This window comes from Condylura cristata, unplaced genomic scaffold (assembly GCF_000260355.1).
Source record: "Condylura cristata isolate star-nosed mole 26May11 unplaced genomic scaffold, ConCri1.0 scaffold00019, whole genome shotgun sequence".
Lineage (NCBI taxonomy): Eukaryota > Metazoa > Chordata > Mammalia > Eulipotyphla > Talpidae > Condylura > Condylura cristata.
The window spans coordinates 13,869,683-13,896,769 of NW_004567120.1; the positions used below are offsets into that span (position 1 = coordinate 13,869,683).

General features: G+C 37.8%; 1 protein-coding gene across 1 annotated transcript in view; it reads left to right on the forward strand.

The window, feature by feature from the left end:
* Positions 1-6,262: 6,262 nt before the first annotated feature.
* Positions 6,263-27,087, forward strand: part of IL1RAPL2 (interleukin 1 receptor accessory protein-like 2) — a 921,055-nt gene continuing 900,230 nt past the window's right edge. The window contains exon 1 of the mRNA XM_004685671.1: positions 6,263-6,378. Within this exon, the coding sequence (XP_004685728.1) occupies positions 6,297-6,378 (82 nt within the window). The 5' untranslated portion in view covers positions 6,263-6,296. The remainder of the gene's footprint in view (positions 6,379-27,087) is intronic.

Genomic DNA, 27,087 nt, shown 5'->3' on the forward strand with positions numbered 1-27,087 from the left:
CTCTTATATTTTGTATCTCTATGTAGAGAATATTGTATGCTGTTGAGATTCATATTTAAAATTAAAAAATATTCCTTATCATCTTTCATTTTGTACAATGTGAAATTCCCACCACTAGTTCACCCGTGCACCGTCACCGTCGTCCCTGGTGCTCTTCCCACCCCTGTCCTGGTCCTTCTCCCTCCTCCCTACATAATGTCTCTGATCTATAGTTGCCTGATAATTTTAAATCATACTTTTATAGTAATATATATGAAAAGTTATTTAATCTAAAAAAATTCAGTTGTATCATTTCAGATAATGCAGATTATACTTTGTAATAATTCCCAAATTTTAGTGGCTTATTAACAGCAAGGTTTTATTATTCACTCATGTATTATATTGGCTGGGAATTCTGCTCCACAAATTTTCATCCCATAACCTAGAATGATGGAACAGCCACTCTCTTAAACATTACCATTACTGTAGCAAAGGGAAAGATCTCTGTGGAGGAGGATATCACATTCACAAATAAATGCTTTGACCTGAAAGTGAAGCACAAATATGAGCAATGACTTAGAGCCAGTCATGTGCCCCAAGTCATCATGGGACCAGGAAGAACAACCCTATCATATGCCTAAGGCAACAAGATGCAAATATTTGGAGAAAAGAGTTAGTGGCAGTCAGGATTACATACAATGAAGTGTGAAGCTCCCTTTGTACATTGGGTTTGATCTAACCCCCTAAGATTTATAAGGCTAAAAATCCCAAACCATTTCTATATATACATATAATTTCCCACTATATATGGGATTTTACTCGTTTTAAATACAGCATATATATGTACAGATGTGTGTGTTTATATGCCTGCATGCATACCTCGGTTTCTGTAGCTATGTATTGATAGTACAGTATGGATGTACTGTATTAGATCACAAACTATGTTTGTGATCATCCTTGTACATGCATAGATTTCTGTGCCTATGTATTTGGATTTCTGTTCTATAGCAGCCTAAACAAGGAATTTCTGAGTACTTTAAATTCTACCGAGTGCTGTCAATCTGTCTTCAGAGTACTATACCAGTTTATGATCTCATAAACAGTATATGGCGGTATACATGGCATTGTGAGAATGTCCAAAGAGTGGAAGTAGACTACTATCTCATTCCATACACACAAGACCTGAAGCTAAAGAATTTGACAGAGTAGATACAGGGAAAGTGTAAATAGGCTTTCTTGATCGAACGAAACATAGCATAAGCGAAACATCTGTGATGGGGACTTCAGGGATATCTTTGGGTACTTCTCTCAGTGAAATGAAAGCAAAAATAAGAGAGACTGTATCAAGCTAAGTGGTTTCTGCACAATGAAGGAAAGTATCAGTAAAATGAATAATCACCCAACCAAGTGGCAGAAAGTGTTTGCCCATCATACAAGCAAGAAGGGGCTAATGTCTGAGATATACTAAGAACTCACACAACTCAACAAAGAGAAAACAAGTAATAACAATAAAAAATGGGCTACAGAGCTAAATAGACACTCCTCCAAAGAAGACTACAGATGGCCAAAAGGTGATGAAACATTACTCATCACAATCAGGGAAATAAATGCAAACCAAAACCATAGTGAGATACCATTTCACCTATATGAGTGGTCCGTATCAAAAAACCAGAAACAAGTGTTAGCAAGGATGTCAGTTTTACTGAGGGAAGAAAGAACTGATTGTGAGGGGTTTGGAAACCACGTAAAATTGGGAAATGATGGAATACTTTTTATTTAGACATCTTGAAAGATCTTAAACCTGCCACTTTTAGTTTTGTCGATGGAGCACCCTGAGGAAGACTAGTGGCTCGTAAACGTGACACTTCCTTGTTGTCAGGACTCAATTACTTGTCTGTGTCCAATTGTAAGCAAGGCCGTGAAATGAAACTCAGCTTTTGTGTACTATGTACAGAAACCTAAACCATGGGCTATGTAATCACTATTGGCAAAAGACGAGTTTGAGAGAGAGTCCTTTTTTGCCATGTCCCTGGAACTCCATAAAGTAACTTATAACCTCTGTTTCTCTCTCTTTCTTTTTTAACATTTTATTTATTTATGCATACAAGAACTGCGGTATAGGCCAGAGTTGCAGGGAGTGCAAAGATTGACCGGAGACAGAGTGGGGAGCAGAACAGGCAGATTTACTGAAATACACTGCTGAGGGGAGCAGTGGGAGAGACAGGAGAGGTCTGCCTAGACTTGTGGGTAGTGCTGGCTTTAACCTCTTCGCCACGAGGGAGGGCCAGTTTACTTCTCTATTTACCCTTGCCATTTCTGCTATCTTAGATGTTCCTATCTCATTCTTATTTTGTTTCCCTCTTTCTTGTGATACCATCTTTTTGTGACTCCATTTCTTTTACTGTTTATACTTCTCTCTGTTTCCTCTTTACATTTCCCTTGTGTGTGTGTGTGTATATATATATATATATATATATATATATTCTCTCTCCATCTTTGCCCTATTGTTCTGTCTACTGATCTCTTGCTGTTTGTTTTTCTACTTCTGTATTTCTGACTGCTGCCCTGGTTTTGGTTTCCATTTCTCTATACCTTTATTTCTGTTAGAGCTAGCAATAGAGTGGGTTGCATATCATACAGTTTTCATAAGGTATGAAGTACTTCACAGGGTGTAGATATAGGGAAAGTGTAAATAGGCTTTCTTGATTGGTTGATGCTTGGACTATATGACTATAGCAATACATTCCAAATTTCAATCAACTGGAGAGCAAATGTTTCCCTCCTTAGTAATAGAATCTCATTAACATTATTGCATGTTTGTTTTATGATTAGAGATTTAGTAGGACACCGAGGTCATTTCTGTGTGAATACTAGACTTCACTGCAGATGATGATAGAATATTTAAGAGATGGAGATAAGTGGATTGACTACCATATCTCCTTTGAAACGTAATCATCTTTATTTCTAATACATCAGTGATATATGTCTGTGAGCTTCTTATTTCCAGTTTGTTAAGAGATTGTGTGTATGACTTGACTCGTACAAATGATTTTCAAACATCACTGCCCAAATCTTCTCTGATGGCAAGAAAGTATCAGGAAATGATATCATTGTGTATGTCTGCAGTCTACGTGGTACATTTAGTTGGATGTCTTTTAATTGTGTCAAAATATATTATTAAACTAAGCATGTTTTATTTCCCTAGTCAAGAGTTAGTCACATAGATAATTTAAAAAATTAACACGAACCAGGAACCCTAAATACCTGATATTTTAAGGGAGGAAGAGAGTGGAGAAGGTAATTTACAAACTATGCTTGAAAACCATTGGAGCATAACATCATTACAATTATCTGTCAAGATTTTGTTCAATTACCTTTTTAAAAACTCTCTTGTCAAGATGGCCTTACTCATATCAGGCTTGGATATACCACAAAGAGGCATACTAATGCTTTCATTAGCCATCGTGCTGGTATCTTTGGAATTTCTCATGTGGCCTTTTGGGATTTTTTGATACACTAACCTTAGGGAACCCGTAAACATGAAGCCTGAGGGGAATATTAATGTCAAGAGTAAGATGCATTGCATATTTATAGCCTTGGTGATGGGGAAGGGGAGGAATCTCTTTTTGGGAAAAGAAGTAATTGTACATGCCTCTACGCTTTCTTCACACAACAGTAACTTGGTTGTAAAATCACCCAGAGGAAATAGTTATAGTTATAATGTCATAAACCTAAATTTTGGTGTAAGATTTCCAGGGGATAACAGGAGCCGCTCCTGACACTTAGTATTTAAACAGATGTGTGGAACTGTATGTGGGAGCCCACTGGTCACTGTTCTGAGAAATTCCTTAATCAATGATGATATTTCAAGTTGATTGCTGTTGTAGATGAACACTGCTAAGAGATTTATTGCACTGGCCTTTCTCTTTGACTGTTTGAATTGGTAGTTTGGCAAACTTTCTCTTTCAATGGGAAATCTGAATCACCTTTTGAACATGCTACAAACACTATTCTTCCCCCATATTCCCTTAACACTTAACATACACAGGTTATTCTTCGCTGTCTTGCACCTCACTAAGCACTCCAGCATGCATGCATCTCCACAGTTAACTTATAGCTCCTTGAAGGCAAGGAATTATGTTTTATGACCTTATATTTGGTTTACGGCTCCCATAGCATCTAACTTCTAGAGCAAAGATAGTTTAGTAGTAGTTAGGAACTTGGGCTTTGGCACACAGATTTTGATTCATCTCCTTTTGTCCCCACCTTGATTTACTGTTATTGTGACCTTGGATAAGTCACAAATGCCAATTTTCTGAAAAGTCTGATGGGGATAATAACTTCTCATAAGCTCATTGAGAGGCTATAATGGCATATAATGGTGCCTGTGTCTGCCACACACAAATTGTTCAACAAATTATAATTGTTATGATAAAATATTCATCACAATTTATTGAATAAGGAATTTTTCTGTAAAAACAGAATTAGTAAATGTATAGGATTAAATACTAGATATGTCTATTTTTTCTATTCCTCACTATCATTAATCAGAAAGGCAGTTATTATGCTAAAGATTAAATTCCAGTGATGATTTTAATATTCAAAGTCCAACACTAAGTATTTAATTTTACAAAGAAATAAAAGTAGTAAATTAGGTGGGAAGCAGAACTATTCTGGAGTCAGTTATTTTCTACCCTTAATATCTCTGAAGATCAGTTATAAAAGACTTGTTTTGGGTGAAAATTATAATAATAACTACAGGATAAAACGGAGCTTTTAAAGAGTTACTCAAGAAATCTTTAGTATTGCCACCATTTATAAATTAATAAAATATTTATATAACTAATATATAACATGTATACGGAATACTAAAATGATATTTTATCTTTGCAAATTAGTCCTTACAACCCATTGCTTTAACAGAGAAATAGTGAAGTACAATCATAGAAAGAATGGCTTTAGAGGAAGGAGACTAATATCAGACCAGCAAGTTTGAGTTGAATATACCAGGAAGAGTAAATATACCAGGAAGAGTTAAATCAGAAAAGAGAAAAGAGTTTATTGTTAATAAGTTTTTTTTTTTTTTTTGCATGTACAATCTGGGGTGTAGACCAGAGGTGTTGGGGGTGGTGGTGAGAGGATCCACCAGAGACCGAGTAGAGAGCACAATAGGCGGATTGACTGAAATACACTGCTGAGGGGAGCAACCGGGAAGACAGCAGAGGTCTGCTTCTCCTTACGTCGGTCAGCTCCCAGGACTCAGAGCAAACTCAGGCCATCGTGGTTATAGTGCTGAAATGTAACACTTTCTGGGGAGACCCAGAAAGCTTTTTTTTTTTTTTGAAATTTTATGTGTTTTTTGCATCATTCCTAATTTTTGTACAATGTACGATTTTTTTTTTTTAAAGATTTATTTATTTATTCATACAGAACTGGAGTACAGGGCAGAGATGCGGAGGGTGAGAGGATTCACCAGGGACAGAGTGGGGAGCAGAACAGGCAGATCGATGAACTACACTGCTGAGGGGAGCAGCGGGCGGGTCAGGAGAGGTCTGCCTCGCCATGTGGTCGCCTCCGGGGGCAGGCGGGGATCGAACTCATGCAGAAGTGGCTTAAGCTTCTTAGTTCAGTGCTTTAACCCACTGCGCCACCAGGGAGGGCCACAATGTACGATTTTTATCTTGGTTATAGTCCCTGTGGAATTCCTACCACCAGTTCACCCATGTACCATCACAATAGTCCCTTGTGCTCTTCCAACCAGGCCCAGAAAATTTTACTCTAAATCCATTGGCAAGTCATAGAAATATTTTAAGCAGAGATCTTTGATGTAGTTCAAATTCCATGTTTTCTTCCACTGCCATAAACATAAAGCCAGGGCCCTCCCTGGTGGCGCAATGAGTTAAAGCACTGTGAAGCTCTCTGTATCCACTGCGACCAGGAGTTCGACCTCTGGCCAGGGAGCTGACCCACATGGTGCAGCAGCCCTCTCCTGACTCGCCCGCTGCTCCCCTCAGCAGTGTATTTCAGCCCATCTGCCTGTTCTGCTCCCCACTCTGTCTCTGGTGAATCCTCACACTCCCCACACCTCTGGCCTTTACTCCAATTCTTGTATGCATAAATAATATTAAACAAACAAACAAACAAACAAAAAAAAAAAAACAAAGCCAGAAGTCACCGGAATGTCATTAGTTCTGCAATGTGTCCTTAAGAAATATCATAGCTCCTGTTTTGTGGAGTCCAAGATCCACGATTAAACCTGCATTTTTTTTTTAATTTAATTTTTTTTTTTAATTTTCAGCTGCTAAAGAACGTCAACAATGAAGCCACCATTTCTTTTGGCTCTGGTGATCTGTTCTGTAGTCAGTACAAACTTGAAGATGGTGTCGAAGAGAAATTCTGGTAAGTGGTAACTCTACATTATTTGGTCACAAATGTATGTTTTTTGTGAGCATCAGGGGAGCCTTTGTACCTTTAACTATGAATACCTTCAAACAGAAGCACCTGTATTCCAGCTATGTTGGAAAGTAGCCAGCATTAAAAATGAGATTTTAACCTACTGCTGAGAAAATGTTGTGAAACCAGTAGAATTTTTTGATAAACTTAAATGACAGTGTACTCTCAGTACACAGTGAGATGTTAAGGACCTGTTTAAGATTGGATACATTTTACTTGTGACTATGTACCTGGGAACAAACATTTGCAAATGAGAAAACAATATATTTTAAAAATATGTATCCCTTGTCTCCTTAATTGAATGAGCAGAATTAAAATGTAATTGAAAGTTTTAACAAGTATTAGTCAGTTTTAGTTCCTTGCATTTATTATTTGTACTGAAAGCCTCTGTGTTTGGAAATGTTAGCTAAGCCTAGAGAAACATTTCTTAAAAAGAAATACCTATTCCTAGAACATGGTGGCCTGCCAGGTGACCCTGACTGTACTAAGAGATTAGCTGTCGCTAGTTGATATTCCAATCAAAGCTTAATCATTGTTTAATAACACTTGGATATATATGTCTTTCAGTTTTGATTATATATGCTGGCTATAATTACAAACTGTACATGTGATTTAAACAATTGATTTTCTGTCTGTAATCATTTCAGTAAGACATTGAAGAATGTGTTGTTATGTGGAAACAAAAAAACTATGATGGGGCTTTCTGCTCGTTTGGAATTCGGTTATTCCTAGAACTAATTTATGTTCTTTACTTACTCTTAAGTATGAAACCCAGGTAGTAGAGTGCACACCTAATTTTCAAAGAAGTAAATGATATAAATGTAGCTTAGAGCTTGTTGAAAATTTGTTTCCTGATGTGAGAATACTTGGTAGTGGAAACAGCTAAAGATTAGTATGATTTTTCAATTGATAGTGCATCAAGAAGTCTTTCATAAAAGGGGGTCACAGGTTATAAAATAGAGCAACAGTGCTGAAGTGGCAGGATTTTGGGATGGTAAAGGTAGCACTTCAATATTGTAATTTCTTTCTGTCTGGAAAATTACGTCTGTAGAATATTCAAGTACTCTATTTTGGGGGGTTTTAAGATGTTCACCTTTGCTGTTCTCTGATGTTTGCTGTTGCTGCTGGAAGATGTGAACTTTTTTACAAAGTTGTTGGCAGTCAGTTTCTCCAAGCCTAAACCTCCCAATCAGTGGGAAAAGGAGGAGGATGGCCATTTTATTAAGAGGGTAAGTTTAGTTCAGAACACAGATCGGGTCAATTTACAGTCAGTTCATCTGGAAGATGACCATAACAAAGCAACTTCTCAGTGATCTGGTGAATAAAAGAAAACTGTGGAGCACCTATAATATCTGTATCAGATAGAAAAAATGAATTTCCTAGGGGTGAGGAGGATGTGAACGCCTGCTGGTGCACAAGCCAAATCTGTTTTGGATTCATTTGAATGTAACTATTCAATTCCATGTAATGAGTAAATGACTTTACATGACACTTGGACTTAAAACTTTATAGAATTATGAGTTTTCTTGTTGATGAGAGGGTCACAGTTTGTTCTAGGACCTCTTTGGTTTCAGAATTTCCAGTCAGTTGACTAAAGAAAGTCATAATGAAGATAGAAATAGAGATTATGGAAGTCTATTTCCGGCAAAGTTGGAAAGAGTCTTTCAAACAATTTGCAAGTATAAACAAAGTAACTTCCTTTGTGAAACCGATTGTTATACAATTAAAAATAAAATATCATTCTTTGAATTCTTAGGAAGGAGGTACAATGTTTTGTTTTAAAATGGGGATTAGATGTGATGTCCCTCTGAGGATTTCTATATTATCTTTAACTCTTGATACAAGATTAGAATTTAGAATGCTAATAAAGGGTTATTGAAGCCTCATCTCCAAAATGTATCCCAGTCATCTAAGATTAAGGAGAAAAACTCCTCTCCAATGATCTGTTTAACTGTAAAGACTAGTTTTAGTGGTAGACTTGATACTTCTTTTGTCTCTTTAATTATGGTAACTTCCATGGAGAAAACTGGATCTTAGAAGAAAGAAGTGGTGCTGGAAGGGGTGGGTTGGTCATAGGAAATGATGTAAGCATGATATTGAAGTTTAGTACAAGACAAAGTGTATAGCTGGTAAGGAGTAGGCAAGGGTGAGAGAGCGATGAGTCAGAAAACTTAGGACCAAAACGGAGCCGAATGAAGCTCACATGTATGGAAGAAAAGGAAGGTCAAACAAGTTTATGAATTTCAGTCACTGACTTTCTTATGGCCAAAAGAGTAGCCAGTTATGAAATACTTAATAAACTCATGTATATACAGCATTCCACTTGTCTTACAGTGGGGGAAGGGATTTAACAAAACAAGCCAAACTCTCTTTTTCATCATTGCTATAAATGAGTGGCAAAGCAAATTAGGTTAACCTAATAGGACATGATATGACTATTAACATAACAGTATAAAATACTAAGTGAAAGAAAACATGATACAATGATGTGATGTTGAAGATGTATATTTATGCTTATAGAAGTTGAAAAAGAATTTTGAAGATATGTGTACTAATAGAATTTTGAATAATTTGTAGTATTTATCGTTGTGATTTTTTTCTGCAGTGGTTAAGTGTGATAAAGTGATTAATTAAGTGGGAGGGAATGATCTTACTGGGGATGCTTCATATATAAGACTTCCTGAAGAATAGTGCAAGAGGAGTTAATTTGGCATTAAATATGCACATCATAGATTTCCAGAGAAAGGCACATCTATAGAAGTGGCCATTTTATAGAAGATGAGGGACTTGATACAAACATAGAAGATAGGTAGGTAGGCAGTATGATCTAAATGAGGGAGGGCATTCACAGTAAGGAGCATAGTGTCAGTCAGTAAGTGGAAATGGAATGAGTATGTGTCATGCCTCCAGAGAGGGGTGCACATCACAGGTGGGAAGCAGTTGAAGTTGGCAGAGTGAGCCAAGCCAAGCTAAAAAAGAGAGGCTTATAGATTTTGTTTTGCAGTAGAGTCATGATGAATGATGACTCTTACAGTGTCAGCCAGTGAGAGAAAAGTCTAAAATAATCCCCATGGGGGAAACTAGACCTTGACTTGGGAATTTTATTGAGGCAGATTCGTTTCTTTTTATGTTTTCTCAACTTTTTCTCTTGAAACATTGCAAACCTACAGAAACATTACAAGAATATGACCTCCCATATACTCTTTTAAAAAAAAATAATAGGTTTTTACATTATTTTTTAAAATCAAATGATTTTTATATTTTATTTGGCTTTAAAAATGAATATTAAACAGCACTGAGCATTCCACTGAAAAGAGACTTATCAAAACACACATGGAATCTCATATATTTTCAATGAACAAATGAGCCCTTTCCATTTTGAAACAATACATGTGACTGACTGCAGCATTATTATTATCCTTCTGGGTATATATATATATATATTATATATGTATTTTTAAAAATAAATATAATAGTTTATTTTTACATCATTTTGTGCATTTTTCCATTTCAGTTGTAATCCCTGTGGGCTTCCCATCACCAAATCACCCATGTGCCATCACCATAATCCAGTGCATTCCCTTTCCCCCCATTATTTTTGATCCCATTTCCCACTCCACCCCCCAAAAATGTCTCTGGTATATAGCTTTTCATCATTATTGTTATTTTCTTGCCTGGGCTGTTATACCCTTGCTATGAATGAAACCATCCAGTATTTTTCCTTTTCTTTCTGGCTTATCTCACTAAGCATGGTCTTTTCCAGCTCCATCCATGTTGCTGCAAAAGACATGTGTTTATTTTTTTTTTGGTTGCTGAGTAATATTCCATTTTGTATATGTACCACATCTTTTTAATCCAGTCATCTACTTTTGGGCATTTGGGCTGTTTCCATGTCTTTCCAGTTGTAAATAAAGCAGCAATAAACATGTGACCTCCTATATACTGTTAACTGGCATTCATGTGATTAATATTTTGTTACATTTACTTTCTTTGATCTCTACCTTTTCCTCTCCCTCCTACTTCTTCTGTTGCTTCCGTCTGTCACGCTTTCACCATTACATATATTGCATTGATGTGATCTAAACTTTGTTTTTTTCTCTCTTTTTTTGTAGGTGGTCTCATAAGATATTAAGGAATTTCCCTTCTATTACTAGTTTGCTGAATTATTTTTGTTGTTTTTGTTAAATGGTTGTAAATTCTATCAAATGACTTTTCCTGCATCTTTTGAGATGATCAGATGATTTTTTCCCTTTATTGTGTTAATGTGAATTCCATGGATTGATTTTTTTTTTTAAAATGTTGAGCTAGTCCTGTTATAAGGGATAAATGCTACGTAGTCATGTATTATTCATCTTACATTTTGTTGTAACCATATTGATGGTTTTATTTTATTGTTGTCATTGAAGGTATTTGCATCTATACTCATGAGTGATATTGTTTGTAATGTTTTTGATAGGTTTTGATGTCAGGATTGCATTGGCCAAATAAAATGATTTCCTGAAATGACATTTCTTTTTCAAAGGTTTGCTTTTATTGACCATTAATACTATCTAGACTTGTTTTCTTTGTGAAAAGGTTAGTTTTTATTATTAATGTTTTGGTACAGAGTTAATCAAATTTTCTCTTCAGTCAGAACTGATAATTAGTGTAATTTTATAAGACATTTATCCATTTCAAGTAACTTTTAATTTTGATATGGAATCATTGATAATCACTCCATAACCTTTGGATGTCCACAAGATCTACAATATTATCCACTATTTAATTCCTAATATTTTATTTATTTATTTTCTCAGTTAGCCTTGCTTCCTAGAAACTTATATATATATCAGTCTTTTCAAAACCCCAGCTTTGGGCTTTGCTAATTATTTGCTTGTTTCCTTCCTTCCTTCCTTCCTTCCTTCCTTCCTTTCTTACCTTTCCTCCCTGTCTAACATATTCCCTACCCTTCTTTTTTTAGATTGGTTTCTGCTTTTTCTAGGATCTTAAGATAGATACTTAGATCATGGATTTTAACCCTTTCTTCTTCTTCTTTTTTTTAAAGGTATATTTATACATATAGAACTGGGGTACAGGCAGAGTTGCAGGGGGTGAGAAGAGTCACCAGACACAAGATTGGGGAGCAGAACAGGCAAATGTACTGAAACACACTGCTGAGGGGAGCAGTGGGGTGGATCACGAGAAGACTAGCATGCCATGTGGGTCACCTTCCTGGCCAGGGATTGAACTCATGCTGCAGTGGCTGCGATAGCTTTATAGTGCTGTGCTTTATACCATTGTGCCACCGGGGAGGGCCCCCTTTCACCTTTTCTAATAAAGGCATTCACATCTATAAGTTTCCCTCATAAGTCTGCCATCTTTAAGAATGCGAAATTTTGATAGGCTGTGATTGCTTTATATAGTTCAAAATATTTTATCTCAATTTATGTTATTATTTTAACCGGTTATTTAAAAGTTCTTCAATTTCCAAATATTTAATGATTTTATATATACCTTATTTTCATTTCTAATTTATTTCCATTGTTTTGATATCAGATAATATGTTCTGTAATATTTCAATTTGTAAAAAAAATTGTAATTTATGTTAAGTCATATGGCCTCCTTCGGTAAATATTCTATATCCATTTGTGTATGCGGTATATACTATTCTGTAATTATTAGGTTGAGATAGTTGACAGTATTTTTCATGTCTTCCATGTCCTTAGTGATTTTTTTAAATAATTGTTTTATCAGTTAGTAAGAGAGGTTATTAATGTGTCCAGTCATATTTATGGATTTATGGATTTGTTTCATTCTCTTTTTGTCAATTATGCTTCATCAGTTTTGAAGCTCTAGTTGTTGCATACATATTTGGAATTATTTTCATCTTCCTGAAGATTGGTCCTCTATTTCTTGTAATACTTGGTCTTCAATTTTACTTTATGTTAATGTTGCTGACTTATGTTTACTGATTTTTATCGTGGGTTTGCGCTAAGATCTTTTACTTTCAAACCTACTTGTAACTTTAAATTTGGAGTGTTGTCTCTTATAGCTTGAATGTTCCCTTTTTTAAAGTTTTGACAATTTTGTCTTTGTAGATGAAGTTTTCAGTCTGTTTACAATGAATATGAATCTTGCTTTCTTTTAAAGATTTATTTTATTTATGCATACAAGAGTAGGCCAGAATGTAGATGTGGGGTGGGGGTAGTGAGAGGATCTACCAGAGTGGGGAGCAGAACAGGCAGATCTACTGAAATACACTGCTGAGGGGAGCAGGAGGCAGGCAGGGCAGGAGAGTCTTCTGTGTCATAGGGGTTAGATCACTGACGGGATCAAATTTGTGCTGCAGTGGCTGCCAGGAGCGCCATAGTGCTGAGTCTTAACTGCCTGTGCTACCAGGGATGCCCCTGAATCTTGATATGTGTGTGTTAAAGTTACCATCTTGATATATATTTTTTAAGGTTTATTTTTATTTATTTATACATAGAAGAAATGTACTGTAGGTCAGAGTTGTGGGAGTGAGAGGATTCCCCAGAGTCAGAGTGGGGAGCAGAACAGGAGGATCTACTGAAATATACTGCTGAGGGAAGCAGCAGGCAAGAAAGGAGAGATTTGTTCTGCTGTTTTGTGGGTCAGCTCCTTAGCTGGGGATCAAACTGTTATGTATGCTATGTAACTGTTATGGCTGTAGATAGCTTTGTAGTTCTGAGACTTAACCCTTTGTACCACCAGGGAAGCCCCTCATTGCCTAGTTTTGTAAATAAAATTTTATTAGAACACAGGTGCATTCATTTGCTTACTTATTGTTGATTTTTTTTTGTACTGCAGTGATATAGACAGGGTGGCTATCAATGCCTGAAATGTTTGCTGTCTGATCCTTTACAGAAAGTTTATATTCTGTGCTGTAGGACTTGAGATATGTAACTTGAACTTTACAAAGCTTATTAGGAGTCAGTATTGTGTTACCATGCTCTTCATATTTGAAGTATCATATTTGCTACTTTAAACTATTTTTTTATCATTTTGTGTTTTAATTTTCCCATGTCATATTAACACTTTTTCCTTCCCATTTCACAAATATAATAGCCTCTCAACAGAATTCCTCATCCTTCATGTTATTTTTGTCATATAGTTTACTTCCACATATATTATAAACAATCCCTCATATTGGCACTGCTTTTGCTTCAAACAGTTAATTTTTGTTTTCCAGGTAATTATGAGATACAAAAAACCATAGCTTTTATATTTCTTCATGCATTACCATTTCCAGTGCTCTTCTTTCTTTCCTAATTATTTGAGTTTCCTTGTAGTGTCATTCTTTCTAGTTTGTAGGACATTACCATTTCTAGTAGCAAGTTGCTATTTGAGATACCTTCAGCTTGTGTTTATATGAAAATCTCATTATTTTACCCTCATGTGAGTGTTCATTTGCCAGATTAGGATGCTGGGTTGACAGCTGAATTATTTAGAGAAATCATTCCAATGTTTCCTGATCTCTAGTGGTTCTGATGTTATCAGTGGTCAATCTGATCAATGTCACCTTTTATATAGTATATATTTTCCCTTCTGGCTGCTTTTAGGAGTCTCAGTCTGGGCCCCCTTTCTTGGCACAGCAGGTGGAAGCACAGCACTGTAAAGCTATAGCATGAGTTTGATCCCCGGTCATGGAGTTGGACCACATGGCGTGGCAGACCTCTCCTGACTCACTTGCTGCTCCCCTCAGCAATGCATTTCAGTCAGTCAGCCTGTTCTACTTTCTGCTCTGTTTCTGGTGAATCCTGTCACCCCCTCCACCACACCTCTGACCTGTACCCCAGTTCTGCATGCATAAATGAATCTTTAAAAAAAAAAAAGTCTCAATCTCCCTTCTTCCCTTCTGGCTTTCAGAGCTTTGGCTCATTGTTTTAGTTTTTATCATTGTTTGGCTATCATATGTTTAGTTATTATTTTCTTTGTATTTATCACGCTTGTGATACTGGAAATTCTTGAACCTGAAAATTGAAATTTCTCACAAAATTTGTGTTGCTTTTATTCAAATACTTTCCTGCCTAGTTCTCAATCACCTCTCCCTCTTTATGTCATGCACCCTTAACTCTTAATATTTGTTCCTCAGATCTTGAGAAACTGTTGCTTTTACTTCAATTATTTTTCTCTTTTTTCTTAAATTGGAAAATTTCTCTTTGCAGGTTTTCACATACTTGAATCTTTATTTACCATTGGCTGAAACCCATCCAACAATCTTTTCATTTTATTTAACTATACATTTAATTTTAGAATACCTACTTGCATATTTTATAGTTCCATTACTTTGTTTTACTTATTGTCTGGGCACTTATTAAGTCTGTGTGTACCTTTATGTCACTGAACATGTTTTCTTTTATTCTTTGGACATATTTATATTAGTTGCCTCATTTCTTTTCTCTGAAGTGAATGTGTGGGCCAAATCAAGTTGTGTTTTTTTTTTAACTTTCCTCCCTCAATGTTGGTTACTTTTTCATACACACCAAATGATTTGTTGACCCCCCCCTTTTATTGGGTACTTGATTTTGTTCATATGTGGTAGAAAGATTAGAATAGGTTTCTTTAAAGGTTATTGTTCTTTGTTCTCATAGCAGTTTAATTTTGCATCTTGAACTCTTTGGTTCTTAATATCATAGTTTATTGGAATACATATGTGCAAAAACCAAAGTGTGTGTCACTCACACTCACCTATACATTTGTGGAGTCCTAGCTGAATACTCAGGTGTTAACGGGGTTTCCTCACACTGTTATTAATCCTGTGTTAATTACCCTCTAATGGTAACTCTTTGGCAGTAATATCCCTGTCTTTAGCCAGGAAATCATAGAGAGTGAATTAAGCTTCATGGATTCCAGTCAGCTCTCTCCTTTCCTGATGGGTCCACTCACTTTAGCTGCTTCTAGTCTCTATCTCCACAGTTTCAGCTTCGCCTACACACTGGGATCTGCCAGGAGGATCCTGTCCTTTGTGCTATAGTTGGGGAATTGTCTGCAGGTGGAGATGTTGTTTGATCTTGGGCTCACATCATAAGTTTACCCTTCTCTGACATCATGGTCTTGCACTCACTGAAAAGAATTACTTCTTTTTGTGGTCCACTTTTATCATTGCTTTCTGTTGGAGAGTTAGCCTAGGTCCAGTTAGCTCATCATTGTTTGGATTGGAAGTTTTCTTCTTATCTATTGACATCCAACATACTGTGAATATTTCCTTGCTTGCTTATACCTCTTCAAAGGGAAATTATAAGGGATAGTGGTGGAAGGAAAATACGTTAAAGATACTAGTAAAAAAAGAAAACAAAGTTGGTAGCATTATACTTTCTTCACCCTTTCTCTGAACAGCACCAGAATTAGCCTGTTTTCCTAACTCTTTTTATTGGAAATAATATTTTAAAGCCATTTACAAATTACAAAATTTAAATTTGATACTTCAAATTCAAATCCAGTATGATTGAGTTTTCCACCTTTTCCCACTCATATTTTTATCTTTTCCAGATGGGATCCCTTATTCCCACTAGTGTTCTTGCTTGGTCATTTTATCCTGTAATTCTTTTTTTTTTTTTTTTTTTAAGATCCACTTATTGTGCATACAGAACTGGGGTACAGGCCAGAGGTTCAGGGGCGGTGAGAGGCTTCACCAGAGACTGAGTGGGGAACAGAACAGGCAGATCGATGAAGTACACTGCTGAGGGGAGCAGCGGGCGGGCCAGGAGAGGTCTGCCACGCCATGTGGTCACCTCCGGGACAGGCGGGAATCGAACACATGCGGAAGCGGCTTTAGATTCTCAGTGCTGTGCTTTAACCCGCTGCGCCACCAGGGAGGGCCCTATCCTGTAATTCTTATGTAATAGATTCAGAACTACTGCACTGGACAGCTACTAACAACAAACCTACTAAATAAAAAACAATATATTTTACAATTCTTTTGCCTTTAGCATTCATCCTACTAAATCAATGTGTTGTGTTCAAAAGTGACTTGAATCAATTTTCTCTTTGGATATGATATTAATTTATTATATAAATGTTAATTCGTACCTATTCTTACATTTTCTTTGTTTCTGATTACATTTATTTTTTAATACATAAAACACATATATCAATAAACGTGACAGAAATGTCAATAAGTAAAAGAAGTCTCATTGCCATACCTGTTTCTTTCACCTGATCCAACACACCAAAACTTTATATTGAATTCTTTCATTTCTGATAAGTATTTCCTTTACAAATTTGTACAAATCAATACTTGTATTTCCCCTCTTTTCACATATAACTTGTAGCAAAGCTTTTTTTTTTTGCTCCTGGTTTCTTTCACTTATTAAAAATTAGAAATCGAGTATTAGAGTTATTTTATTTTCCTAAGTACAGCAGTGTATTTTACTTAAATGAAGTTCAATTGATGTCAGAATAGGAAGCTGTCATGATTCAATCACCAGAGTTAAGTCATGATTAAATTTCATATAGTTTGAGATAGTTTATTTTGGTGTGTGTGTACACATATGTAAATGGTGTATATACCTAAATTATGTGTTTTTCAAATTTGTAATCATACAGCTATATACTATTTTCTGCCTTCATTTATTGCTTCACATGATAGCTGTAACTTCTAATTGTATACATATCTAAATCAAACTTTTAAATACTATATACTTTTTCATTGCATGAATTTATTATCATTTTTAAAAATTGATATTTTAAATTTATTTATGCATATAAAAATGGGGTACACGCCAGAGGTGCAGGGGGATGAGAGGATACACCAGAGAGTGGGAAGCAGAACAGGCAGACTGGGTGAAATACACTGCTGAGAGGCAATGCCAGCAAGAAAGTAGAGGTCCCCTGCGCCAGTTGGATCAGCTCCCTGGCCAAGGATCAAACTTGTGCTGCATGGCTGTCTATAACTTTAGAGAGCTGAGACTTAACCCTTGTACTATGAGGGAGGCCCTGAATTTATTATAATTAAAATCTGTGCTCTATTCATGAAGATTGGCATTATAGTTGTAGGTTTTTGCTAAGCCCAAACAGTGCTGTAGGAACACCCTACTACATAGATCTTAATGTACAAGAAATGACTGAATGTTTTTGTAGACTAGATTCCTAGAAGTTAAAATATTGGATAAAAAAATATAAATATATATTGATAAATTGGCCACTTGTCTCACTGTACCAGACCTTTATTTCCACCAACATTCTGAGTTCCTCTCTCATTAAATATTTACTGAATGTATATTGATAAATAATTTATTCCAATTGAAATCAAAATTGAAAGCACCTCAGTGCATTACTAATAATGCTATGTTGTCTGGGGCCACCCTGGTGGCATAGGGGTTAAGTTTCAGTGCTATCACCACCGTGGCCTGGCCAGAGTTTGATCCCTGGTCAGGGAGCTGACCCCCATGACGCGGCAGACCTCTCCTGTCTTGCCTGCTGCTCCGCTCATCAGTGTGTTTCAGTAGATCCACCTGCTCTGCTCTCCACTCTGTCTCTGGTTAATCCTGTCACCCCCCCACCTCTGGCCTGTCGCCCAGTTCTTGTATGCATAAATAAATAAAAATAAATCTTTAAACAAAAAAAATCCCCTTGTCTATGATGAGTATATATGAGTATATTCCATCGATACAAAGATGCTCAGAATTGTGTGTGTGTGTGTGTGTGTCTTGTGAGGGCGAGATGGGCAAGAGACTGAGATTAAGATCAGTGCACTGCAGTGCATACAGGAAATCCTCTACCATTCCTTTAAATTGGGCAGCAAAGGATGGCAGAGGAAGAGGAAAGAAGTTACAACCTAGATCATTATTTTGGTTGCTGTATATCATCAACATCTGATATGATTGATATATTGGAGTTCTTTAAGATATGGGCCCTCTTTCAATGAAAATGTGTGGGCAGTTAAGCTAATTAAAGTATTTAATGAATGTCAAGGCTAGAAAGTCTGATAACAATTTCATCTGGGGATCTTGTCCAGCTCTGTAGCATTATCCAAACACGAGTTCCCAAGCTTGGTATTGTGTTGGATTCATTACTGCCTGTAAAGGGAAGAATGAGAGTGTGGTAAGAATAAATTGGATATTCTATCAATTTTCATGTCAGGATTTAACTTGTCTACAAGAACAGCCAAGAACTACAGTGAATGGGCTCCTTTTTATGCTGTTGTTTTGGAATGAAAAGGTGTTACCTCTGCCAGAATGGAGCGAAGCTTTGAATGCTTGTAATTTCTTCTAGGTTAGTTTCTATCATTACTCAACTCATGTAGGCGTGTCAGGCAAAAGGTGCATCCTCGTGGCTGTGTTTACTTCTATAGGTGTAATTTTCCCTAAACTAAATCTCTGCACTGCAAAAGTGCAGCATTAATGTCTATTGTAGATTGGTCCCTGGAGAAAGCTGGCATCCAGAGATTTTTTAAAATATGCATGACATCCTTAAACCATTAGTGGAATACTGAATATGTAGGTTGAAACTTTTATTCATGTTCTGATTCTTGCCCTATTTTTGCTTCTATATATTTATCTGAAACTCTCATGGAGAAGCACAATATTTTACAAGGATTGTACCAGAACCACTCTCCTCTAAGAAAAATGCCTTGAAATTCAATGACCTTCCCCCAGGCTAAGAAGAGTCAGGTCCAGTTACTCTCTGCAGGTGTGACATAGAGAACTGTATTGTAAGTGCTCTCCCTAAATGCTTGCAGACAATAAACACATGGTTTAAAAGGCATCCATTCAACTCTTCAGATGAATGACATATTTTTGGCATTATTACTTTGTGGGGAAATGAGACTGGTTGCTTGCAGCTAATTTTACTAAGGAATGTCATAGAACCATGGCACTTGTTAATTCACCAAACATGCAAGCAGGCTGTGCTGGGCAACTTCAGGTGATCAGAGATGGACAGGGTATGGTTTCTGTCCCCAAGGATTTCGTAAATCATAGGTGAAGGGAGAAGCAATATCTACCAAGAGCTACCATATACTCATCTATTATTCCTTCATACAAAAATACTGAGTTAGGCAGATCCTACTTTATTTCATTTATAGACAGGGCAACTGAGGGTTAGAGTGACTAAATAATTTGGTTAATTTTTTTTTTTTTTGCTTTATAAATAGCAAGGGGCAGAACAAGATTCAACCCGCAGATAAATCAGACCCTAACATTCTTGAATATTCTGCCATGGTGCCCCTTTGTGTGTGCCCAGTTATCTTTTACAGATAAGAAAGCAGAAGTTGGGGGAAGATGACTGTATTAATTCAAATTCAGGTCCTGGGTCACAGATTGATGCTAAATTGCATGCCGTTTTTACAATAACACAGGTATGTCCTGTGTATAACACTTGTAATTGTCATAACAGAGGGGCATAGGCAGTCAGATGAAGGAGCTATTTCCAGCTGTGGGGAAGCTTTCTGGGAGAGGTGTCATCAGACCTTGATTGTGAAGACTGGAATGGCCATTGCGACTGGCACTTCGGGAGGGAGGGAGGGAACAAGAGAAGCCAAATGCATGGGTGCCTGAAGTGGCTGCTTTTGCGGACTACCTAGGCCAGACTGCCTGGATGGTTGTAGAAAATTCTACTAGTTGAAGAGGCATTTTGACAGAAGCAAATGTCTAAAAAGATGGTGTGGTATGTGTGTGTATAGTGTTAAACATACAGGGAATATATCAGTTGTCTATAAAGGAAATACGGGTTGAGATGCCTCACACTGAAGGCAAGAGGTCAGGTTGGTAAGGCAAAGTTGGAGTTCTAGTGTTCCCATTGGTTTATATATGCTTTCCATTTGCTGTATTGGGAAGGTTCGACGAGAGCTTTATTTTAATTCTGAAAATGTCTGCTTGTGGATAAAGAAATTACTGAGTAAGCCATCACCCTCAATTACAAATGAAAATTAAGTTTATTTGTGTGTATTCTTCAATCTTCAGCCTCAGGGAATCAATGATTTAAAAGAAAAAAAAAAGGCAAAGGAAATTGTTTCTGCTACCAGCAGGTGGCACTGTAATACATTGCTTCTATAGCTTTGGTAGCTTCTTCAGCTGTTTGTCTTTGGAAAAGGACTAACAGCTTTTATGGTCACATGCCATGATTGGGCTATTCTCTGCCCAGTGCGCTAAGCACCCCTCCACACCTCTTTCTCTGGTTTGTGAACACTCTGCTTAGATGATCTCAGAAATACCTCTGTATCTTTCAGTTTTCCCAAAGTTAGGAGAGAGGCAGATTTATCTTTGACTCTCCCTCTAGTACTTTGCTTTTTTTTTTTTTTTAAAGATTTATTTATTTATTCATATAGAACTGGGGTACAGGCCAGAGATGTGGAAGGTGAGAGGATTCACCAGAGACAGAGCGGGGAGCAGAACAGGCAGATCAACGAAGTACACTGCTGAGGGCAGCAGTGGGCGGGTCAGGAGAGGTCTGCCGCGCCATGTGGTCACCTCCGGGGCAGGCGGGAATCGAACTCATGCGGAAGTGGCTTTAGCTTCTCAGTGCTGTGCTTTAACCCGCTGCGCCACCAGGGAGGGCCACTAGTACTTTGCTTTTAATGTCCTTGCTTATTTCTTAGGTAGCTAGTCCTCACAAGGTTAGACCTTGACCTAGCTCTCCTTTTCTTGTTTCTTAAGAACTAGCTCATTCTTTAATAGTTCATCTTTAAACTAATCCAGACCTATTTGTTGGGACAAGACTGAGCATTTGATGCTATTGGACTTGCCTTAGTTTTGGACACTCTTGTCCTTTTGTTCAAATGACCCCAATTTATCCTGCTTCTGATCACCATTTCCCAGTCTCTCTTTATATCATTTTCCTCTGATTGTCCCTAAAAAGTTGTTTAGTGCCAGCATTTCCTCTATTTTCTTGAAATATTTATTTTTATTTATGCATGCAAAAGCTAGGGTGTAGGCCAGAGGTGCAGGCTGTGTGTGTATGAGAGAGGATTCACCAGACACAGAGTGGGGAGCAGAAGAGGTGGCTCTATTGAAGCACACTGCTGAGGGGAGCAGAGGGCGAAACAGGGGAGGTCTGCTGTGCCATGTGGGCCAACTCCCTGGCTAGGGATGAACTTAGGCCTCAGTGTCTATAGATAGCTTGACAGCACTGAGACTTTCACCCCTATGCCACTGGGAGGCCCCCATTTTACTTTTATTTTATTCTAGTTATTTAAATATTTTTTTAACATGTAAGTCTTGGGATACTTCTGAAATATACACTTAACTTTGTCTAGCTTATCTTGTAATGATATAAACAGAATAGTCACTACAACTATGCATTAAACATTTGAGACTTATGCAGTAAGATACGCATTTTACAAAGATTACATGTTTTTGTCACTCTCATGGTGAATACAAACAATAATTATAAACACAAGCCTTTTTAAAAGGAAATTCCAAAATCAATATTTTCTTTAAAAAACACTCAATGTTTTCTTTCAAAAGCACTCAATGTTTTCTTTAGAAAGCACTTGGCTAAACTCTTCACTGTTAGTGCTTTTCCAGAAGAGGTTACCTATTGGAATCAGTTGGGGAGCTTTTTATGCTTGCTCTTGTACAAGTCCTACTCTCAGGGGTGGGAATTGAGGGGGGCTGCAGTGTGACCCGGCCTTTAGTCATTGTTTAGCTTTACCTTTGAGGTGATGCTAGCCTGCAGCCAGGGATAAGGACCCCTGATCTTTTGAGGCTCCTGGATCTCGCAGTCCTGGCTTTATGTCTCCTCTGAGTTCCATGTTACTATTTCGCTTGGTACTTTGCACTCAACTGTTCCAAAACTGAACTGAACTTTTAATCTCTTCAAATCCCGCCCTTGCTTTTGTGTGCTTTAGCATGGTTAAAATAGCATTATCATTCTTTTTGAACTTGAATTTGAACACCAGAATATATGATGTGATCTCCAAACCTTTCATAATTTTCTATATTCAGTATTCATCAAGTTCTTCTAATTCTACTTCTAAAATATCTTTCAAATCTACTCCACTGCTCTTCACCCTGCTTGTGCTGACTGAGTTCAACCTTCCATCATTTGTCTCCCAAAGACTGACTACACAAGCCTTCTAGCTGGTCCTTTAGCTCCCAACCTCTTCTACACTTTTGCTCATTTTCTTTAATACATGTATGGTGTTTTCCTTGTTCGATTGCTTTTTTAGTGACAGGTACAATCATGCCTCCCTTTCTCCTATGAAACAAGACTCCTTTGACTGCATTGCAAAATAAAGTTTAATTCCGGTGGCATAAAAGATCGTTGCTAGTTTATTTCTTAATTCGTTTATTCACTCAATAATTAAATAGACCTTAAGTCCCTCCACACACAAGCCATTTGGATTATTTATCATTCGGGGGGGGGGGGAAGAAAACAAATTTGTTCTTTTTCCCAGCTCTGCATTTGCTATTATACTTTTCTTCATTTGTAAATCACTTCCCACCTTCTCTGCCTTTTGTAATCCTACTCATTTTTGAAGACCTATTTCAAATGTCATTTTCTCTGTCAAGTCTTCCCCAGATTGCCTCTGCCCACCCACCTCTTTCAGGAAGAATTAATTGTCCTTCTCTTATGCTCCTGCAGCATTTTGTTTATATTTTTTTTAAAGATTTATTTATTTATTCATACAGAACTGGGGTACAGGCCAGAGATGCGGAGGGTGAGAGGCTTCACCAGAGACAGAGTGGGGAGCAGAACAGGCAGATCGACGAAGTACACTGCTGAGGGGAGCAGCGGGCGGGTCAGGAGAGGTCTGCGGTGCCATGTGGGTACCTCCGGGGCAGGCGGGAATCGAACTCATGCGGAAGCGGCCTTAGATTCTCAGTGCAGTGCTTTAACCCGCTGCGCCACCAGGGAGGGCCTTGTTTATATTTTTATAATAGCACTGGTGATACTGGAATCTAGTTTTCTCTGTCATTTTCACTGCTTCCATAAACTTTGCAAAGGAAAGAATTGTTCCTTTGGATTCTTTGTACATAACATGCTCCTCTGCACATCATGTTGACCTAGAACTGTTTATTAGGTGACTGCACAGATTGCTGCCACCCTGACTGACTTTCAGAGCAGAGCAGTTGAGACAGGAAGGTGTTGAGCAACTTGGAATTATCAGGAATTCCGCCAAGTCCACTGAGAGATTGGGGACAGGCTGCAGTGTGCTACTCTTAGCGTCTGCTGCTCAAGGAGGAGGCTTTTCCAGTGTTATCAGGACTCTGCAACTCCATCCTCATCTGCAAAAGCCCGCATTTCACAGCCACTACAGTTTATAATGAGCTTTCAATGTATAAATGCCACCCACTTCAGCTTAATCTCATCTCTCTGTGACTTAGTTATGATTTGTGGTGTAAGCTTGCTAAGGATGGAGTGCATTGGAGAGAAAGCTCTGTACGCTAGGACAGCACAAGTCCACTGCTTTCTTTTCACTTTTCTTGAGCTACCACCCGTGTGACCTGTCATTATAGAGGCTCAAGAAAATGCCAAGAAAATGAAAAGTCTAAGTCCCTTTCTGCAATACAGCCCCGGAAATCCCATATTCAGAGTTTATTAAGTATTTTTTAAAGGTTTGTTTATTAGTTTATGCATACAAGAGCTGGGGTATAAACCGGAAGTGTAGACGGTGAGAGGATTCACCATTGAGAGAGAGGGGCCGGTGCAGAACGGGCAGATCTACGGAAATACACTGCTGAGGGGAGCAGCAGGTGAGAAAGGAGAGGTCTGCTGTGCCATGGGGTTCAGCTCTCTGGCTGGGGATCAAACTCATGCTGCAGTGGCTGGCGATAGCTTGATAGCTCTGAGAATTTAACCCAGCACCAACAGGGAGGCCTCTATATTCAGAGTTATCACTTCACTGCAAAATGTTAGACAAACCACAATGGCAGAACTGGCAATGAGCTTTGTAGTGGAAACAATTTGCCTCTTCTCCCTTACCTAGCACACCTGATAGAACGAACTAGACCAGGTGTCAGCGTGTTGCTCTATCAGCCAGGTCTGTTAGCCTCTAAGAGAGCCTGTGCCTCATCGTTCCTTTACACTTTTGTTCAAAGTGAAGGCTTCCAGTTCTTTGAGCTCTTCCTCAGTCCCTCTCTAGTTTATCCTTTGATATCAGACCTAGGCCTCTTGTATAGCTTTTCATTTTACTGAATTCCTACATGTCCTTCTCAAACCCTTTGGTTCAGGTAACTGCTGCTTGGCCAAAGCTACTGCTACTAATTTCAGCTGACTTTTTACTTATAATGAATTCACTTTCTTAAAAAACTGATTGATTAATTAGCGCACAGATAGCTAAAATCTGATTGTGACTGTAAGCACTCTACCTTAGATTCCGATGAGGACTTGAATGTCATAAAACTGAAAACAGTACAGTGAAAGAACTTTGTGGACATATTTTTTCTGAGAGCTTTAATATACTTGGCTGTGAATTTTACTTGTTTTTAAAGTCTACTACCCATGCCCTCCCTGGTAGTACAGCAGGTTAAAGCATAGCACTAAGAAGCTAAAGCCACTTCAGCGTGAGTTCGATCCCCGCCCTGGGGAGGTGACTACTTGGCACAACAGACATCTCCTGACCCGCCCCTCTACTCCCCTCAGCAATGTACTTCGTTGATCTGCCTGTTCTGCTCCCCACTCTGTCTCTGGTGAAGCCTCTCACAGCCCCTGCACCTCTGGCCTGCACCCGAGTTCTGTATGCACAAATAAATAAATCTTTAAAAAAATCTGCAACCCAGTCATTTACCTTTGTCCCTTCCTTTTCTTGTTGCTCCTTCAAGTTCTAGAATGGCTCTAACATGTGGTTCTCTGGATTCATTCTGCTGATGAGAAAAATGAATAGGAAGCATGTCCTTTATGGTGAATGTTATGACCAAGGGGTTAGAGCAAATCATCCTTAGAATCTTTGTCAATTTGTGACCAGATGACAGATCCTTTTACAGTTGGTTTTCACTGTAAAAGAGGGTGTTTCCATTTCCTCTTAGAAGGTCTGAACTCTGACCTGAGTGTTTTGAGACCCAGGATGTTAGAGTTATCTCTTCAAGTGCAGGGAGAGGGCAGAAAGTGAGCAGCTTCCTAGCCTGGGCAATCTCAACTTCCTCTTTTCTAATGTGGTCTTAGGATATTTACTTCTGTGCTTTGAGTCTCTGAATTTTCAAATGAGCTTGTGTTACCATCTGATTTCTCAGGGATTTCTTTAAAAGGGACTTATATCAGTCCTCTTGATTGATTGTGCCCCCTTGAATTTACTTCATGCCCTTTCTGTTGCTCTTTAGTAAGATCTTGGCCTGCCATTTTCACATGCTTCATTATTTATGCTGTGTTGAATGTCCATTAAGGAAGGCGATCAGATTTTTATCCCCCCTAAGAAACTAGAAGATGGATCTTTTGCATTGCTTTGCATAAAATTAACATGTTGATTTTTCTGTAAACCCATAGGTTACAGGTTAATTTACATAAACCTGGCATTCAGGAAGGTAAAGACCTTGTCAGAGAAAATGAAATATATCAGGACAGCTGAAACCTAGTATATTCAAGCTATCAGTATATAAAGAGAGAAGCGATCGGGAGAAACTTATTGTTATATCCACAAAATTTTAATGTGAGAAGGGACCAAGGAGGTTCTCTGATCAATCCAGCTTTTTACCTGTGTAGGAATCTCTTCTAGAACACACAACACAGGTTATGGTCTAGTTGATCATTAGAATTTCAGAAGCAAGGACTTAGTAATGTACATTCTTTATTTTCATTGAACAAATGGCTTTATTTCACTTTTAAAAATTGCACTAATTTTTATTGAGCTGACACTGGTTGATACCATAAGATTTATGGGAATAGGTTTACACCTCTTCTGGTATATGTTACCCCACAACACCTACCACCAAAATTCCCATAATCCTCTACCATAGCTCACTGTGTCCCCTTGTCTCTTTGCTCCCCTCTCCCTTCTGGAAGACTCAATTTTGCAGTCATATTTCTAGGTTTTTTTTATTATTATTTTTTAATTTAGATTTGGCTGTTCCTTTGTATTGTTTCTCTAGATCCCATGTGAGTGAAATCATCTGGTATCTGTTTCTGTCCTGATTGTGCTTAGCATAATCTCCAGTTCCATCCATGTTGTCACCAACATTAAGCTATTTTTATCTTTCTTTAAAATGCTATTCCATTGTGTGAATATAATGCATCTTCTTAATTTGCTCTTCTGCTGTAGTGTACTTATTTGTTTCCCCAGCTTGGCTATGGTCAGTAGGGCTGTCATAAATAAAGAAGTGCAGATGGCCTTTTAGATTGGTGTGTTTTATTCTTTGGATAGATCTATAGGAGTTGAATTGCTGGGTCACAATGAAGATTGATCTTTAATATTTTGAGTAACCTTCATGTTGTTTTTCTTAGGAGCTGGACCAGTCTGCATTCTCACCAAGATCATTTCAGGGTTCCTGTTTCCCTACATCCTTGCCTGCATTTGTAGTTGATGGTCCTTTGAATGAATATGAGTCATTTCCTTTTGTTGTATCTCATTGTGGATTGGATTTGTGATAAGTGGTGATGAACATTTTTTCATGTGCCTGTTGGTCATCTGTAGGTCCCTGATAAGTGATGATGAACATTTTTTCATGTGTCTGTTGGCCATCTGTAGGTCTTCTTCTTCTTTTAAGATTTATTTATTTTTGCATACAGAACTGGGATACAGGCCAGAGGCTCAGGGGCGGTGAGAGGCTTCACCAGAGACAG